The 16693-nt window shown below is 36.4% G+C and overlaps 1 protein-coding gene across 1 annotated transcript in view; it reads left to right on the forward strand.

Annotated features, from left to right (window-relative positions):
* POLN (DNA polymerase nu) overlaps positions 1 to 16693 on the forward strand; it is an 89399-nt gene that overhangs the window by 30536 nt on the left and 42170 nt on the right. The window contains exons 15-17 of the mRNA XM_050974105.1: positions 4546 to 4603; positions 6104 to 6181; positions 6603 to 6717. Of these exons, the coding sequence (XP_050830062.1) occupies positions 4546 to 4603; positions 6104 to 6181; positions 6603 to 6717 (251 nt within the window). The remainder of the gene's footprint in view (positions 1 to 4545; positions 4604 to 6103; positions 6182 to 6602; positions 6718 to 16693) is intronic.

Below are 16693 nucleotides of genomic sequence, written 5' to 3' on the forward strand. Positions count from 1 at the left end.
ATTCTATACAGGTTTAGAAATGGAGATCTGGGTAGTTATAGTTTAATTAGCCATTTTCCAGTAAAAAAAAAGTGCTTATAACTATTGATGCCTTTGTATACAGACATGGATGTGTATTCTGAGAGTCACTGGGGTTGACTGAGGTTACTTGTTCAAAATAGCAATTTATGCTATTAATAATGTAAATGGGGAGGAGGAGAGATGGAGGGGTTAGCTGAATCCATATAAAAATCTGAAAGGGGGATCAGAGAATAGGAAATACAAACAACAACCCTACTTGATGTAGAGAAATAAATAATTAAAATGCACCACCAGTCTCTGTGATTAGGTGAAATCTAACTTCACTGACTTCAAAGGTAATTTATCCAATATATGACTGTATACTGTAGTCCTTGGAAAGAACTGAAATAATATACTGGTTTTAATCTAGGATGGAATGAAAATATCAGTGGCAAATAAAGATGCAGAATTTTGATACCAGAAATAAAAAGCTCAACAGCCTTGAACTGACTGAGAAGAAACTCATAAAACTGGGAAATGGCTTGTTTGATTTTGATTAGGTATTGTTTCATTGATAATTCTGCTCTCCTTGCATATAATGACTTTCCTTATGGATTAGAGCATCATTTATTGAGGCTTGAAGCTGTGTTTGTGAGGCTTTAAGAGAGACACCCAAAATCCATTAGTTCTGAGCCTCCTTGCCAGAACTGCTGGAGATGTCTATTGAGGATTTGAATATCTCCAAGGGTAGAGGTTTCGGAACTTCTCTGGGCAGCCTGTTCCAGTGTTTGACCAGTGACACAGCAGAAACATTTTTCTTACATTCAAATGGAATTTCCTGTAATGATTTCTGATTGTCACCTCTTGTCCTGTTCTTGGGCATCATTTAGAAGAACCTGGCTTCATCTTCTCTACATGTTCCCATCTCAGGATGCTCTCAGGCATCCCGAGCAGAGAACAAGGATCAGTCTCTTGGCCTGCTGGTGATGCTCTTCCTGATGCAGCCCAGGATGCTGTTGGCCTTCCTGAGTACAAAGCTCATTGCTGGCTCATGTTCAGCTTGTTCTTTACCATGATCCACAGGTTATGTTCTGCAGAGCTGCTTTCCAGACTGTGAACCCTGTGGGGCCCTGACAGCCTGTGTCTCCAGACACCTGAGGTCCCTCTGAATCACTCATCTGCCATGTCAAGCACTGCTCAGGGTTTTGGATTGCCTGCCATCTTGCTGAGGTTGCATCAGTCCTGTTGTCCAGGTCATAGATGGGGCTGCTGGGCCTTATTTGCCCCTGGGCTGCTCCAGCAGTGGCTGACCTCGAGCTGGTCTTTGTGCCACTCAGCAAAGCCCTTTGGCCCTACAGTTCAGCTGGGTTTCAATCCACCTCACTGTCCACTTATCTAACTTGTACTTCAGCAGCTTCTCTGAGGCTTTTATGAGTGAGTGTTTTGAAAGCCTTGCTGGAGTCAAGGTAAACAACATCTGCTGCTCTCCCTGCATCCACAGAGCTGCTTACTGCATTGCACAAGGTGTCACTGGTTAAACATGATTTCCCCATTCTAAATCCATGGTGACTACCCCGGATCATCTACTTGACTTTAATCTGTTTGCAGATGTTTTCTGGGTTTATTTGTGCCATCAGCTTCCTGGGAACTGAGGAGAAGCTCATTGGCCTGTAGTTTTCTGCATCTTCCTTCTTATCCTTGTGGAAGATAAGAGTGACAGCTGCTTTCTTCAGAAATCTCCCCTGATCATCACAGCCTTTCAGACATATTGAATCTGGGATTTTGGCTTCATCTATCTTTCTATCAGTTGGAAGCTAATTTTGGATAACAGTGTTGTTTTTATATGTTTTTAATTTTTTGAAAAATAATGCTAGGATTTTCTTGTTAATTATCTGCTAGAATAGCTTAATTTTTTTTTCTTTTTACCCTCACTCAGAAACAATGAAAAGAGGTATTATAATAGTTAACTTCCACAACCAGCTTTTCCACCACACCTTTTCAAGCATTCCTTTTTGACTGTTGAAACATGATTTTTCAGAAAGGGCAAATTTGTTTCTCTGTAAGTTCTAACAAGATGTGGATACTTTTTCTAACAATAAGGGATAACTTTCGCATCTCAGATTGGATCATCTGTGAAGTTTTTGCAGAAAGACTAGAAATGTACACATAAAAACAAAACTACAGGCTGTATTATGTAACCCAAAGTGGTGGTGATCATGTGCCCAAGCCACATTAATTTTCCACTTTTGATATGGTAAAATGGTCACCTGACTCAAGCATGGGAAACCTTGATATTTGGAAGACTCTTGTGAGATAATCTCCTTATTTCTTTATTTCTTTAAATATCTGGAGTAAATTAATTTAATAAAATTTGATTTCAATATTAGAATACCTCACCTCCAGGGGAACCTTAGGACAACTTGTCAGTATGTGTCTTATACGGATAGGTTGAACTATCCACTGGAGATTGCTGTCTTGGAGACAGGATCTCCACTTGGAGATTCCTGTCCTGGCTGTAGATTCTACCCTGTACAGCCAGTAGAGGTAGAATCCCTGGCTGTAGAGGGATTCTACACAGCTTGTTTAAACCAGCAACTTGCCTAAAATTAATTAATCTAAAACTAGATGAGAGGGATGTGCTAAGCTATTCCAATAGCTTAAAGATGAACATTACAACTTTCATGTTTCTTAAGTTACCTCTTTTCTGAATATCTAGTCAAATTATGAGGTGTTAACTAATTTACAAGTGAGAAGACATTTTGCACTTGTAATTTCTTACTGGTATTTTCCAGAATTATTAATAACACTTTTAAAATTGAGTTTAAGGTAGGCTTTGTTCATATGCCCCCAGTGTAAACAAGATAGCAATGTAGTGATTGATTTTTACGTTGTTGATAGATTTGGAAATACTTTTTTTAAAAATTCACATTGTTCAGGATTTTGAAGCTAATGAGACAAGGAAAAGTATCAGTGAGAGTAGCTATTAACAATTTTAACCTGTGCTGGAAATTACCTGACTAAGTACATGTCACACTACCATTGTGACATGAAAAGCCCCTCTCCATCCTGTGTTAGAATGGTTCTATAAATCAGAGTTAAAATATATTTTAATGTGGGTAAAATTAGGCTCCCACATTCATTCATGTCCAGGTATATAATAAAGGACTAAATTTTCTGAGTTTCTGAGGATCTACTAGATTCCGTGGCCACTTGGACTACATATTATTCATATGAATGAGCACTATTTCTCCCCAGCTTGTCATTAGTGGAAATCAATAGCTGCCAATGGGAGTGTTAGTTTTGTGTACAGATTAAATAAACACTTGCTTCAAAAAATGACTTTAAAATATGCATTATCATAAGCATTGCCACAATTGTGTTTTTAACTGTTTCTAGAAGCTAAAGAATAAAATATTCCAGTTGGCAAGTGTTTCTTCTGGGTGTTGATGGACTGAGAGCAGTGTTGCTAGTTTTTACCCATGCTGTGAAAATATTCTGTATTTTGTGTGGTATTTTCCTATCTGGAGGATGCTGTGGCAGGTGTTCAACTTGAATACATTTAATTGTACATCTTTAAGGGTGGTATTAATGCTAGGGATGGTACTGTTGTGGTTTGGGGGTTTTGTTCTTTTGCTTCTGCTTTAGATTTCAACAGCTTTTGCTGTCTGATTACATCCCTCTTAAGTTTAAAATAACAATTTTGAGTTGAAAATTACATAGAAAATGATCATTTTGATTTGGAAATTATATAGCGCTGTTCCCACTCTCTGAACTTTCAGTGTTGCATAATATTAGTATGTTCCTCTAATTCCTGAACCACTTGCAAATTAATTACATGTAATGGCAAAATCAGAGCTTGATACACATTCTCTTGTCATGTGTTGCTTTTCTACATAGAGACATAATGACACAAAATAACAGAAAGGAGTTGTCATGTGCATCTTTGATGCTTTACTGGAGGTGTATGAACCCAGATCTTGGAAAAAAAATCTGCTGCTGATCCTAGACCTGCATGTTAGTTGATAAAATTAGCTCTAGTTTTTAACTTGGACTGATGTGTTCTAGACAATAAATGGTTCCTTATTTATTTTATTATGCATTTCAAAAAAGTAGGAATAGATACTAGAAAAAGTCCAAGAGGCTGAAGAATATTCAGCTCCTTTAGCCTGCAGGCAAGATTCGCATGTGTTCTTTTCTCAGAGGTAATACAATATAACTAAAAGACACAGGTTAAAACAAGAAGAAAATTCTTTTTTATTGGATTACTAATTATCTTTTATGGTGCATCCAGAGATTAGGCTTTGAAATGGCCACAAGTGAGTAATTGTTCTTAGACCCTTCCAATTTTCATGGAAGAGTAAATATTCAAACATGTATACAGATGCAGAGTGTGAAGATTCCTTTGGAAACAAAGTTGGTTAATCTTTCTTATTATATGGGAAAAACTTGTTGGCACTAGTATGACTAAAGCTGATAATAAACTGTTCCTAAACATATTTTAATAAATTTGCACTTACTAAGCATTTTTATTCTTCCTGTTTGTAGAACATTCAAGGTATCTCTAAACATCCAGTTACAATTACGAAGAAACAGTACATAAAAGGTAAACTGTGTTTTTATTAAGATGAAAAGGCAGTTTTATTTAATTATTTTACTGTGTGGTATATATTTTGAAGCAAGCTGATAGGTCCAGTATTAAATATCAGATGATCAATGCTTTGTTATACATTAGCATTTAAACCAATTACTTTTTTTGGTTGTTCCTGTAAAAATATTTGGTGTTTCAGCACCGATTTAAATAGTTACAAGCTTTTAGATTTTTTTTTTGTTTCCCTCACTTTTTCCAAATGAAATTATGCATCTTAAATACCTTAAATATCCTAGGGATGATTTTGTGTGTTTAACTCTTAAGGCTTTGCCTGAGTCAATGTTTAAGCTGGGCCATTTTAATCATACTCACAACTAAACATCAGTAGTTAGTCAGATGTGTTGTTTTTGATAGCAGATGTGTTCAGGCAAATGATTTAAGGCAGATGGTTCAGAGAGAATCAAAGTGAAGTCTAGAAAAGCATGAGCCAAGTGATAAAAAGAGAAACCCACAGCAGCAGACTCAAATATGAGAGAGATTTTGGAACACACATTCTCCTCCTGGAATGCCTGCAGCCACAGCTGGGCAGTGCTGCTCAATGTTTCTCTGCTAAGGGCAAGCTTTGTTTTTTCACAACTTTCCACTCCCTGTGTTGGAAATAATACAGGTCATTAAACAGGAGGCTAGGGAAGATAATGTAAAATTTTGACAGCAGTTTTATTTTGTCTACATGAGTCATTTTTCTAAGTATTTGTTTAAAGTTGCTATTAAAAACTGTGTCAGCAGGGGCAGCATAAACCTGAGGTGCTGGGCATAACTGTAGAACATGAAACTTTCTGGAGACTTTGTTAATCATCTTATATGCTTCTCAGAAATGTATTTCTAAGTTTTTCCTATGTCAAGACACATTTTTTTCATTTTCTTCACTTTTATGTTGATCAGATTCTGTTTCATTTCAAACCACCACCCCTCCCTACTCTATGTCAAGTGATATTCCCTGGATGCATTCAGTTTCTAGTACCTTGTGTTAGTGTTTCATGGTATTATTGGGGATTTCTATTATTACAATTTGGATGCCTATGACAGCTGTATGTTCTCAATATTATATTCTCCTACCATCTGTAACTCAGAATTTGGTTATTAACACATTGCTGCAGCATGTTCAAAGATACAAAAATACATATTTTTACCTATTTTTGTAGACCCTTCTTTATGAGTGCATCCTTTATTAAGTGATCTGTGAATAATGTTAGTCATATATATTTGATAGCTTGTGTTAAGGAAAGGGTTTGGATTTGAAAAGGAAGTGAGCAGTACTGCAAGGATGGTGGAGGTAAAGTTGTACATGACTGATATAGTGAAATAATTGTGATGCTGGCAGTTGGTGCTCTGCTAGTTTGCTTACACTGCCATTTCTGTGGTGTTAGCTGTGTATTTGGTATAAAACCTTCTATGGTTTGCAGCACGGTATTTTTGAACTGGTGTTTGGGATTTAAATGCATATCTCCTCTCTAGGAAAAGAAGAGGACATAATAACTATTTCCCCAAGAACACTATTTGTTTCAAAAAAAGGATGTACATTTTTAGCAGCAGGTAAGAGAGAGTGAATGATTATTCTCATACATATTAATAGTCACAGTTCTGTCGTGTCTTTTTCCCCTCTCCTTTGGATGACATATTTTACAAGGCTGTCAAATCCCTTAGTAACAATTAATATTGTTATATGATGTGTGTTCCTTATTATGCTTTGGAAGTGGATGATGTTTTAGCCTTGTGAGTAGAAACACTTAATAAGATTAAATGACACATGAAGATAATGAAGGATTGAGACAATTTGTGATCCATAGCTGGAATATAGCATCTTCAGGATGAGCTTCTTACAGGCATCTGCCTTTTGGAGAATGAAGAAGTGATTGAATGCTCCAGGATTACACTTGAATTTGTGATAATCCGGTTAAAATTCCAGTATGTTTTTATTTTAGAGCAATGGATGCATTTTAACACTGTTTTCTAGACTTTTCCCATATTGAATTAAGGATCCTTGCTGACTTATCATCTGAACCAGAACTTCTGAAACTGTTCCAAGACCCTGAAATCACTGATATCTTTGCTACACTGGCCTCTCAGTGGTAAGATTAAATGCTGCATATTTTAATAGTAATTAGACAAAATAGTAAGAGTAACCTAAGCTATTGTATTATTGCATAATGATAACAAAAGACACTATTTTGTTACAATATCTATTGTTCATACTATTTTAACACTATGAATTCCCTTCTGTCTTTCTGAGCCTTCTCTTCACAGGAATCCAACAGGCCAATATGAGCCTTGTGGCTAAAGCTGGTACAATGATACATTGGGAACAGTGGTTGCTGATAGCTTTCTCCTTCTATTATTTTTAACCAATTCTTTTAAAAAATCCAGAGCAGCACTTAGGGAGGTTATCCATCTGAAAAAACAGAACAGCTTTTCTCAAGAGAAGTACAAGCATTTTTGACATTTACTTAGATATCCAGTAGAAGTATTGGAATCAAAATACATATAGTTGAGAAACAGAGACTAGAGCTTATGGGATTTCTTTTGAACTAAGAGGGTTTAGTGCTTCCATATTCTGGAATGATTTGGGAAAAGTGCTACCCCAATCATTTAAAAAAAGGTAGATTTTTTAATCTCCATATCTACATAATTATTTACTGATCTCTTCCGTATGCCAATTAAAATATTAACTATCAAAAAAATCGAATTTTAGTCACTTAGCTGTTGAAGATATTTCTTATTGTTATTTATATCATGGTGATGCCTAAAAACCTCCATTGTACTCAAAAGTGCATGAGCATTCAATAAGTGCCAGGACAGATGTCAAGAAACTTGTGGTTTCTACAGACAGGTCAGAAAAAGATTGAGTAAAATGCTGTAGCATAAAACTGTTTGAACAGAATGAAGTTCATGTAAATATTATGCAATTTGCTTGTTTTCTTTGTCTCCCCCTCTCTTTTATCTTTTCATCTCCATTTTAGTTGGAAGATTGTTAGCTGAAAATGAAAGCAAAAATACCTATGATTGATTGAGCTAAAATCTCATCCTACAGTTTCTAAATTTTTGCAGGCATAGTCTTCCCAAACATGGTATTTCCTACACACTTCTGTAGTTCACAGAATCTTAGAATGCTAGAATACTTTGGTTTGGAAGGGACCTTAAAGACCACCAGGTTCCAGTTCCCCTTCCACTGGCAGGGACACCTTCCTCTATCCCAGGTTTCTCCAAGCCCTATTCAAAGTGGCCTTGAACACATCCAGGGCTGGCAAATATTTGTTAATATGCTCTGAATTTGTTCAAAGAAACAAAATGGAGCTCACATAATATTTATTCTGCTACCAACAACTGAATCAGTGCTTGAGACGTGCATTCTGGGAGAACAAAACTCCAGACCACAAACATTCCATTGAACATATCTATGGAAAGATCACCTTTCTTTTAGAGTTTCTTAGAAGCTTCTCTTGATACTGTAATAAATTCTTAGCTCTGAAATGATATTGCTAGAACCTCATGATGGAGTTAAATCCTTATTTTAGTTTGATGATTTATTGGGAATGTATGCATGAAGATGAGTCAAATTTTGTCTCAGCTCTGGGCACTGCTCCAGGATACCATTCTATTCAGCAATCTCATGGCTCTTGGCAGCCATCAACCTCTTGCAGTTGCTACACGGTAACTTTAAATTTAATGAAATATTACAGGCAAATATTTTTATCAGACAGAATTGTCATGGTGTGTCTACAAAATCATTACATAATGATTCTGCTCACTCTACTCTCAAGCTTCAGTAAAGCTAATGCTTGGAAGAAACTTTCTATTGAATCTGTTAGATGAGTTATGAATCACAGGAACACAAAGGGCGTGTTTAATCTCATCTAACCTTGGACATCTGTCACATACTTGGAGAGATTCATTTGGCAGACTGCTGATATGCCCTGTGTAATAAGATCAGTTGCACAATAAAAGTGTAGAGTTCTCAGCTCTCACCATTGAGAACAAAGTAGGTATGGGGTGGCCAGCTTAAATGTGGACATCTGTATTTGTTCTGACAAATTGAATTCCTCCTGTTGGGTCAGTTCCTACTGAACTCATCTTGGATTTTTGAATGTTGTCCTTAATTTCTTTGGCACCAAAGAAGAAGATATAAAGTTACAGGCTTCACAAATGCTTTCTCATTCCAGATATTTATTAATCTTTCATAGTCTGCTATTGATAAATAAAATCTTTAGGGCCAAAAATTAATCAATTTACTTTATTGTAGTTGATTCTACTGACTGGTATTAGAATCAGTTATGAGAAGAACAAAATAAACAACAAATCCTTTATCTCGTCTGGGTCGTCTGGTTTTCTCTGGGTCTTAATCCTTTAAAATCTGTGCAACTGATACACCAATGGGCATAGCAAAAGTTTTGTTCTGTTTGAAGGAATTGCATGTTGTTAGTATTTGTAAATCTTTCCTAACATATTTTGTACAATTGGAAAAACCTTTACAAAAAAAGGTTTTTTTCTTTACAAGATCTATAAAGAATGGATTAGTTTCTGAAGCTCCCTCTCGAAGGACAAAAAATTAGGTTAGTGTTAGTATCTAGTAGCATATCTGCTTCTGAATGCATGTCAGGTGGTATCTTTTAGCAGGTTTTCTGTATCTAAAAATCCTTAGTCTGATAAATATTAAATCATAAATAGAGAAGAATACATTATTGGATAGAAATCTGAGCCACACTCCAGAGTCCAGCCAAGTTTTGTATCAGTTTATTCACTTATTTTTTCCAAACTTCATGGCTTCTTCACTGAAACATGACTCCCCATTCCTTAGCTGCCCTTCAGACTAAACCCTTCAGTCTGAAATCCAACCTTTTAAAAAAACTTTCACAGGCTTTTTATAGCATTTGGCAGGAAATACACATGGGTGGGCAGTTTCTGCAAAGAGGTGAACTCTATGAGTTCCTGATTAAATTAAGATCTCTTATGTATAAAAGCTTTCTTTTCAGAATTTGGTTTGGTATTCTGTGTTGTGACTCAGCCTGTTTCTGGTGCCTTAGAGATGCATTTCTCTTGGAACCCTGTTGGATCCATGTTTATGCTAAACATCATTCATATGGAATCTTTACCCTGGTCAGCAGAGCAGATAGAGGTGTGTGTCAGTTAGCCCAAACTGTGTCTGTACATGGTAGTAAAGGGCTGAGTGGAGGGGTTAACTTCCAAGCTAAAAATTCACTCATGTGCAACACACTACCCAAACCAACCCCAGTGAGAGGCAAGGCTCCCATCAGGCTGGGCTGGGGTCTTGTGCTGCTCTGGTGAGCTTGCAGAGACAGCTCATTTCAGGAGTAACTCAGCTTCTGCACTCTGTGCCTCCCTGCTCTGGGCTCAGCTGTTTGCTGGAGACACTGCTTGCTGGAGAGTGTTTTTGAATTATTGTGTATTCCCTTTGGCAGAACTGTCTTGAAGTGGCTATTCCGCTAAAACTCTCAGAAGCTGCAATTAATTTCCACAGAACCACAGAATGGTTTGTGTTGGATGAGGCCTTTAAAGATTATCTAGTCCATCCCCTTGCTATGGGCAGGGACATCTTCCACTAAACCAGCTTGCTCATCTCTGCCTTGTACAGCCAAGATATTTTCTGGTCATCTAACATAGTTACCCCAGCTAAAACTAAGGTGATAGAGATTTTGATGCTCACTTGTATATGCTTAGTGCTCTTCTTCCTGTTTTGCTGGGATGATGATCATAAGGTATTATCAAAATTATCTTGCAGTGAGTCCTCTGTAATTTTCTACCAAGAAAAAGCCTTAAAGACAGATCAACACCTGCTATGACAACAACACCAAGAGTGCATTACGTTAATGACACACTGGACACATGGCAAGGTTTCAAGGCTTGCCTAAACTTTTAAAAATCCATGATATAATGGATTCTAGCTACCTGCAAGTTCACCTTGTGTTATGTTGCCTTGATGCCCTATGACAGTCATAATCCTTTTAAATCCAAATCATCATCCCAGTGCTGAAGGTGATGAGAGCTGTCCTGGCAGCTGTCTGACCAGCCAAGAGACCTAACTGCCATTAGACATCCTGATGACAGCAAACCTCAGAGTGAACTTTCTCTCACTTCTTAAGCTTTTACAAAATTAATTTTTAAAAAAATTGTATTTTAAATGCTGTTGATGTGCATATCTTAAAATCACTTTCAAAAAGAGATGCTGAAAAATAAGTTTAGTCTTTTAGGTAATCTTCACTTTGCAAAATTTAGTAATTCAGGGTATAATGATTACCTGTCTCTTTCAAACTGCTCTTTTGCCACCCTTTCAGTAGGTTGTTGTTCCTCCATCATAGTATATACTTATATTGGCAACATTGAGTCAAAAACCAGGAAAAGTGTCCTGATTTAGCTAAGCACTTAAACACATCATAGTATGATGTATTTCATATAGGGGTTTCATCCTGTCTGACCTCTGCCTACTTTACTGCTTGAGTGCTTTTTTGAATTGGGATAGTACTGCTTCAGAGTTCCTATGATTGGAGCATTAATCCTTACTTAAAATATTTGGGTAAGTCCTTTCCTTTGTTTCTTTAGAATCTGTCTCAGACAACTGGAGATCCCCAGTTGTGACAAGTTCAGTTGCATCCAGCAGAGCACAGTGCTGCCCTCTATTAGGGGTCCTGAGGGCAGCCTGGCCATAGAAATGCAACTCATGTTATTTATGGCTCTGAACAAGCTTAGTCAATTTAAGCTTGAAGATGTTGTCACTGTGATCCATTATTTGCTACAGATATTCCTAATATCTGCAAAGTATATTTATGTTCTATGTTTTATGTTCTCAAGCCTGAAATAGAACACTGATATGTCTGTCTTAAATAGCCTAGCAGATTTATGAGACCATTTTGCCCTTTCTAAATTATAACTATGAACTAAGATGGTAAAACATATAGACTCTATATCCTTGTAAACCAAGAGTTCAGAGGAAAAGACCCTGTAAGTAGATTTGTTCCAAATGGATTGGAGTGAAAGTCCAATATTCCTATATCCAGAAATTTAGGAAAGGGAATACCCAGATGATTTATAGTCTCTAGGGATAATACTAGCATATGAAACAAAGAACATTCTCTTGACCACATTACTTCTCTGAGATTTAATAATATTTTCAGATTGTTTGTATTGATTTATTGTTATCTTCTCATGGTAAATATACCTTTTCTTTAGATAATATTTTCTATTTGAGAAGGGGAGAAATTAACAAAGATATTTAGTAAGTTGCTTATGGTATGATCTACTTGCAAGCATGAATTTATTACTGCTATCTGCTATAAATCTGAGTGTTTAATTGTGTGAGAGTAGAAAAATAATTGTCCCTGTGCACAAACTTTCCCATGCAGTGATAAATACCTGGATATTTTCTGTCATATATTCTGTGTTATAGATTGTCTGTAGATCCAGTGTAATGATACCCAAGTTGGTCTATGCCTCAGAAAAATGCCTTTAATAGATAACATTGTTAAGCAGTTGTATTCTGACTCTTTTTCAGTTCAGAAATCAGAGAACACACAAAAAGTTTGCCTGAATGCAGTGAGTTTTCCTTAAATTCTAAAAGCTTAAAGGAGAATAGAGAAATTTAAATAATCTCTATTAAAAATGCTTATGTATTACTATATAGTAGAGGAGTAGGTCTAATACTGTTCAGTATACAGATGTGTTGTGTATGAAAAGGTATAATAATCTGCCATAACTGCTGCCATTCCAATGTGAAAATAGGCATCCTCTTTAAAGTATCAGTTTCTAGCTCTGAACTGTAATTTAACCTGTATACATTCACTACTGATGGTGAATTAAAGTAACAAGGTAGTTAGTGCATACTCTTTAAGGGTGATATTTGCTCTGATTATACCAATGAAAGGATGGTTTGTGGCAGTTGTGTGCAATGCTTACACTCATGGCAGTGTTTGAAAGAAGGCTGTAGCATTTGATAGTGGTCTAGTTGCTCCTGTTTCACATTGAGATCTGAGTTTTGTAAGATCCAAACCACAAAATACTCCCTTCTCTCTCATCTGTCATCTGCTCCCTCATATTCATGCTATTAGTGCTTTCTTTTGTGTGGTGATGGAGAGCAGCATGAATACCTGTGCTTCTTCCAGGTATTGAATTTACCTTCTAGTAAGTACTGGACATAATAATTGTTCACCTGAGTCTGTGTGGCTTTCAGGGAGTTTAAAAAAATGGCTCCAGAGAAGAAGACATATCTCATTATGTCTTTGTACCCATAGCAGTTTATACCTAAAATAAAGGAATGTGTATTTATCTTAGAATTCTAAGGGATTTATAAATTATTTACCATCAATCATTCTGAAAAAAAATTCTTTTTATTTTTATAGTGTAGGCTTGGTTGGCTAATGCTTTTAAGACATGGAAGAGTCTTTAGCTTATACTATCCATGCCACAGTCAGAGGAACCTGAATACTTCATTTCAAATAACCTTGGGAACTGCAGACTGTTTATAAAATGTTCTGAACATGAAAGTCCATCTGTCCTCAGCTGGTATTTCTGTGGTATCATGGTGATATCTGTTCTGAACTGTTTTGTAAGAGACTGACATGCTGGTTTTGGAAATTACTTAAGAAAAAGCCTAGAGAGAAGCAAAACACAGAATTACTTGAAATTAGCATGTTGAAAGGAGAAAAGGCTTTATGTTGTGGTTTTGGGTTATCTTTCTTTTTGTTTTTTTTTTTAAAGTTCAGCCATCCTTGAATAAAAAGATGACAGTGCAGAAAAGTTTGGTTTGTTCTTAGCAGAATGTCTTCCTGCAGGAAGTGTGGGATTTTATTTCTTTACCACCTGCAAAGCAGGGGGCTCACAGAGCTGATTATATCCAGTGATGGCCAGGTGAGCCTAACTGTTGCATACTGGCAGTTGGTCTGGTAGGAACTGTGACAAAATAGGGACTCTTGTTTTTCCAGCCTCTTGGCAATTCAGGACACTTCCTGACAATAGCCCTATCTGCTGATACCCTGCTGAGTTCTGAAGAACACAGGATATAAGCAGAGGTATTTTGGATATTCCTGAAATTAATCAAAATAAGTCCTCATGAGCTGAATCACACAAAAAGATAACTGGGTCTGTTTGAAAAAGATAAGGTCAGGTATGCACAAATGCTTGGTGGTAGGCTGACTAAATATATATACACCTGCCCATATCCATTTCATATGACTTTGTTTCAAACACCTTCTTTGTATTAAATAGATTAAAGATTAATCCTCCACAAAATAGTATTTTTTCAGGTTAATTCATATAACTGTATGGTATAGCAGATATGGAATTCAGTTAGGCTGCTGACTCAAATAGCAAGAGGAAAGGCCAGTTAATCAGGGATAAGTTAAATAGATTTCTGGGAAGTGAATGCCACATCTGCAGCTGAATGGTTTTTAAACAGATATGAATATTTGTCCTTCTATATTAATTTTATGAAAATATTATCAACAAGCTTGAACAGAGTCATTATTAATCAAGAGATGTCACCTGTGTGTTTGTTAGGTGATTAAGGAATAATTAAATAATCATGCCTAGCCAGGTGGATTTTTACTAAGGAAACAGGACGAGGATTAGCTCTCCTCCTGTCCCCATTAGCAGACATAGAGTTACAAGATGCAGCCACAGGGTTACACAGCTCCCTTCACCCCAAGCAGAGCTCTTTTAGTTTTGTTTTTTGTCCAAATAATGAGCTATACCAGTTTAAGGTTCTTGGAGCCGCATATTTGTCTGAAGATTTTTTAGATAATCCAGGCTATTTCATACTCTTTTAATCTTCTAAGACATGGGGTCTCTTGGGTTCATTCATTTCTCCCCTTTTTATGAACTTAATGTCATGTCTGAAATGAATTTGAGTGAATTCATTCCACTTCATCCATTGGAAAATGGCAAAATCTTTTGTTTTGGAGTTGCAATGACGAGACATTCCATGTCACTGAGCACGTATAAAATGGTGAAACTTTTGCAGTATTAAGACAAGTTACAATCATATCTACTCTTTACTGGGGAATATTTAGGGTTACTTCTAGAATGCTTCAAAGAGAGTGGAGAAAAGTTTTCCTGTGTGTTACATGGCAGCCCCCTCTGCTGAAGTCTCTCTTTAGAAGTGTGTGACTGTTGTGATCCTTCAGCTCTGAAGTTTGGTTTTGTAACTCAGCCTGTATTGATTCACTGTAAATCAGGAGGTCCTAAACTCAGTGCTTCCTGTTAGGACACTAAATAAGGCTTAATATAACATTTATTTCATTATCATTTACTTGGCTGGCTTTCTAATCCTGTTACAATTTTTGGTTTCAAGGCTTCTACTTACTTTCCTTTGGTGAAACAGATTCTGAAGCATTTTTTGCTACATATATATAATTTCTGTTCTGATCAATAGCTAAAATATCTCTCATCTTGTACCTTCATTTAGAGTGATACTGATAAAAAGTGTGGAATCACTAATTTGTTTCTTATATGGTGTTAAGAGAGAATTTCAGTTTGAATGGGAAGGCATGCCCTTTCAAATCAAGTCACATATTCAGGGACAGGTACTATGTGCAGGTACTTCTCATTATGAATCTGATATTTAATAACTTGTTTGGTAAAGAAGTTGTGAGTGAGGCTGTACCTCTTGCAGCTCCTGCTGTATGTGGTAAAAAGGGAAGATGTTCAGTTTGCCTTCTCAGAATCAGAGTTTTAAAACATTTAAGCTCCAAGTTCAACACCTCATAGGTGTTGATGTGGAATATTTTAACAGTGTCGCTTTTGCAGCAAACAGATTTCTGCATGCTTTGAAAGCTCATTTGCTATAGTTTATATTATTGAAATTTAACACTTGTCTTACATTTCACTCTGACAGTCTATATGACGACCTGTGGAAATTTCACCTTGTACTTTACACTGCCTTGTAAAAATGCAGCTGTGGCTTTAGTTTAGACTGGCAGATGAAGCAGAGGGAATAAAGTCTTCAGGAAGCATAATGGCTTTTGTTTTTAGAAGCTTTAAATAAATCAGGCAGTTAACTTGAAGTTTAAGCAGACAGCTTAATTTTAGGTCGCATTGGGAGCTTATTATTATTGCACATTAAATGCTTTCTTAGCCTTCTAGAGTAAATGAAAAATAAAGTTTTACAATTGCCACCACAACTAACACAGAAACTAGAGAGAAAGCAAGCAAGCTCTGAGGAGGCTGGATAGTCCTCAGTTGTTTTGTGTTTTGTGGTGTCTGGTAACTTTTGGCTTTGCTAATTTCATAGAAAGGTTTTGTTGTGTATGAAACTCTTATCTCCAAACAGTCATGTCCTTCTAGAGTGACTTTGATAAAATGCTCTGTTTTATGAGCACACTCCAGAGCTCAGTAAAATATTTCCGTTTATTTCATTTAACTCCAACTCTAATGCCAAGCTAAATTTTGATGAAATCAAGAATGTCACAGCAATTAATTTTTCATTTTACTTTTGCCTTTAGTTCAGTGTTGACCCAAGGCATAGCAGAAATTTAAGCTGAAAGAGGTGTTTATAGTGAAGATTGAAAAAGATGGGATAGGCAGTTTCTTATCCCTCCTTGCAGAATTTGTTCAAGACCCTTATATATAGCATGACTGATTTCTTTCTTTTTTGATTGCATGGCCAAGATATTTCACAGTCTGTCTCTTATTCTTTTTCTGTATTGTGTGGATGTTGATGTAATGTGACTATGTTTGATGTAATGTGACATCTCCTCTCTTCCCCTGCCTATTTTTTCCTGAGCAAACTATACATTGTTGGAACAATATGATAGCTCCATGTTTCGTTCTGTGTAATGTCTGAGATGGCATTACATCATCTTTTATGTAAATTATATGTTAAGAACTCTGTTCTTTCTGTTTCACTTTTCTAGTATTTATCTAAAGGCTGCTTTGAAGGTCCCTCTATTTCTTTGAGACTTTTGACAGGTCCAAGATGTATAATTATTTGATGCTCTGCTGCAGCTGCCTGTGTCATCTCCCAAAATGGCTGCTGTTCTGTCTTAACTATTTGAAGCTGCTTGAAGAAAAACTTGAAAAGTGATAAGTAAAGAAAGAACTCCA

The sequence above is a fragment of the Serinus canaria genome, chromosome 4, assembly GCF_022539315.1.
Source record: "Serinus canaria isolate serCan28SL12 chromosome 4, serCan2020, whole genome shotgun sequence".
In the NCBI taxonomy this organism is placed as follows: domain Eukaryota; kingdom Metazoa; phylum Chordata; class Aves; order Passeriformes; family Fringillidae; genus Serinus; species Serinus canaria.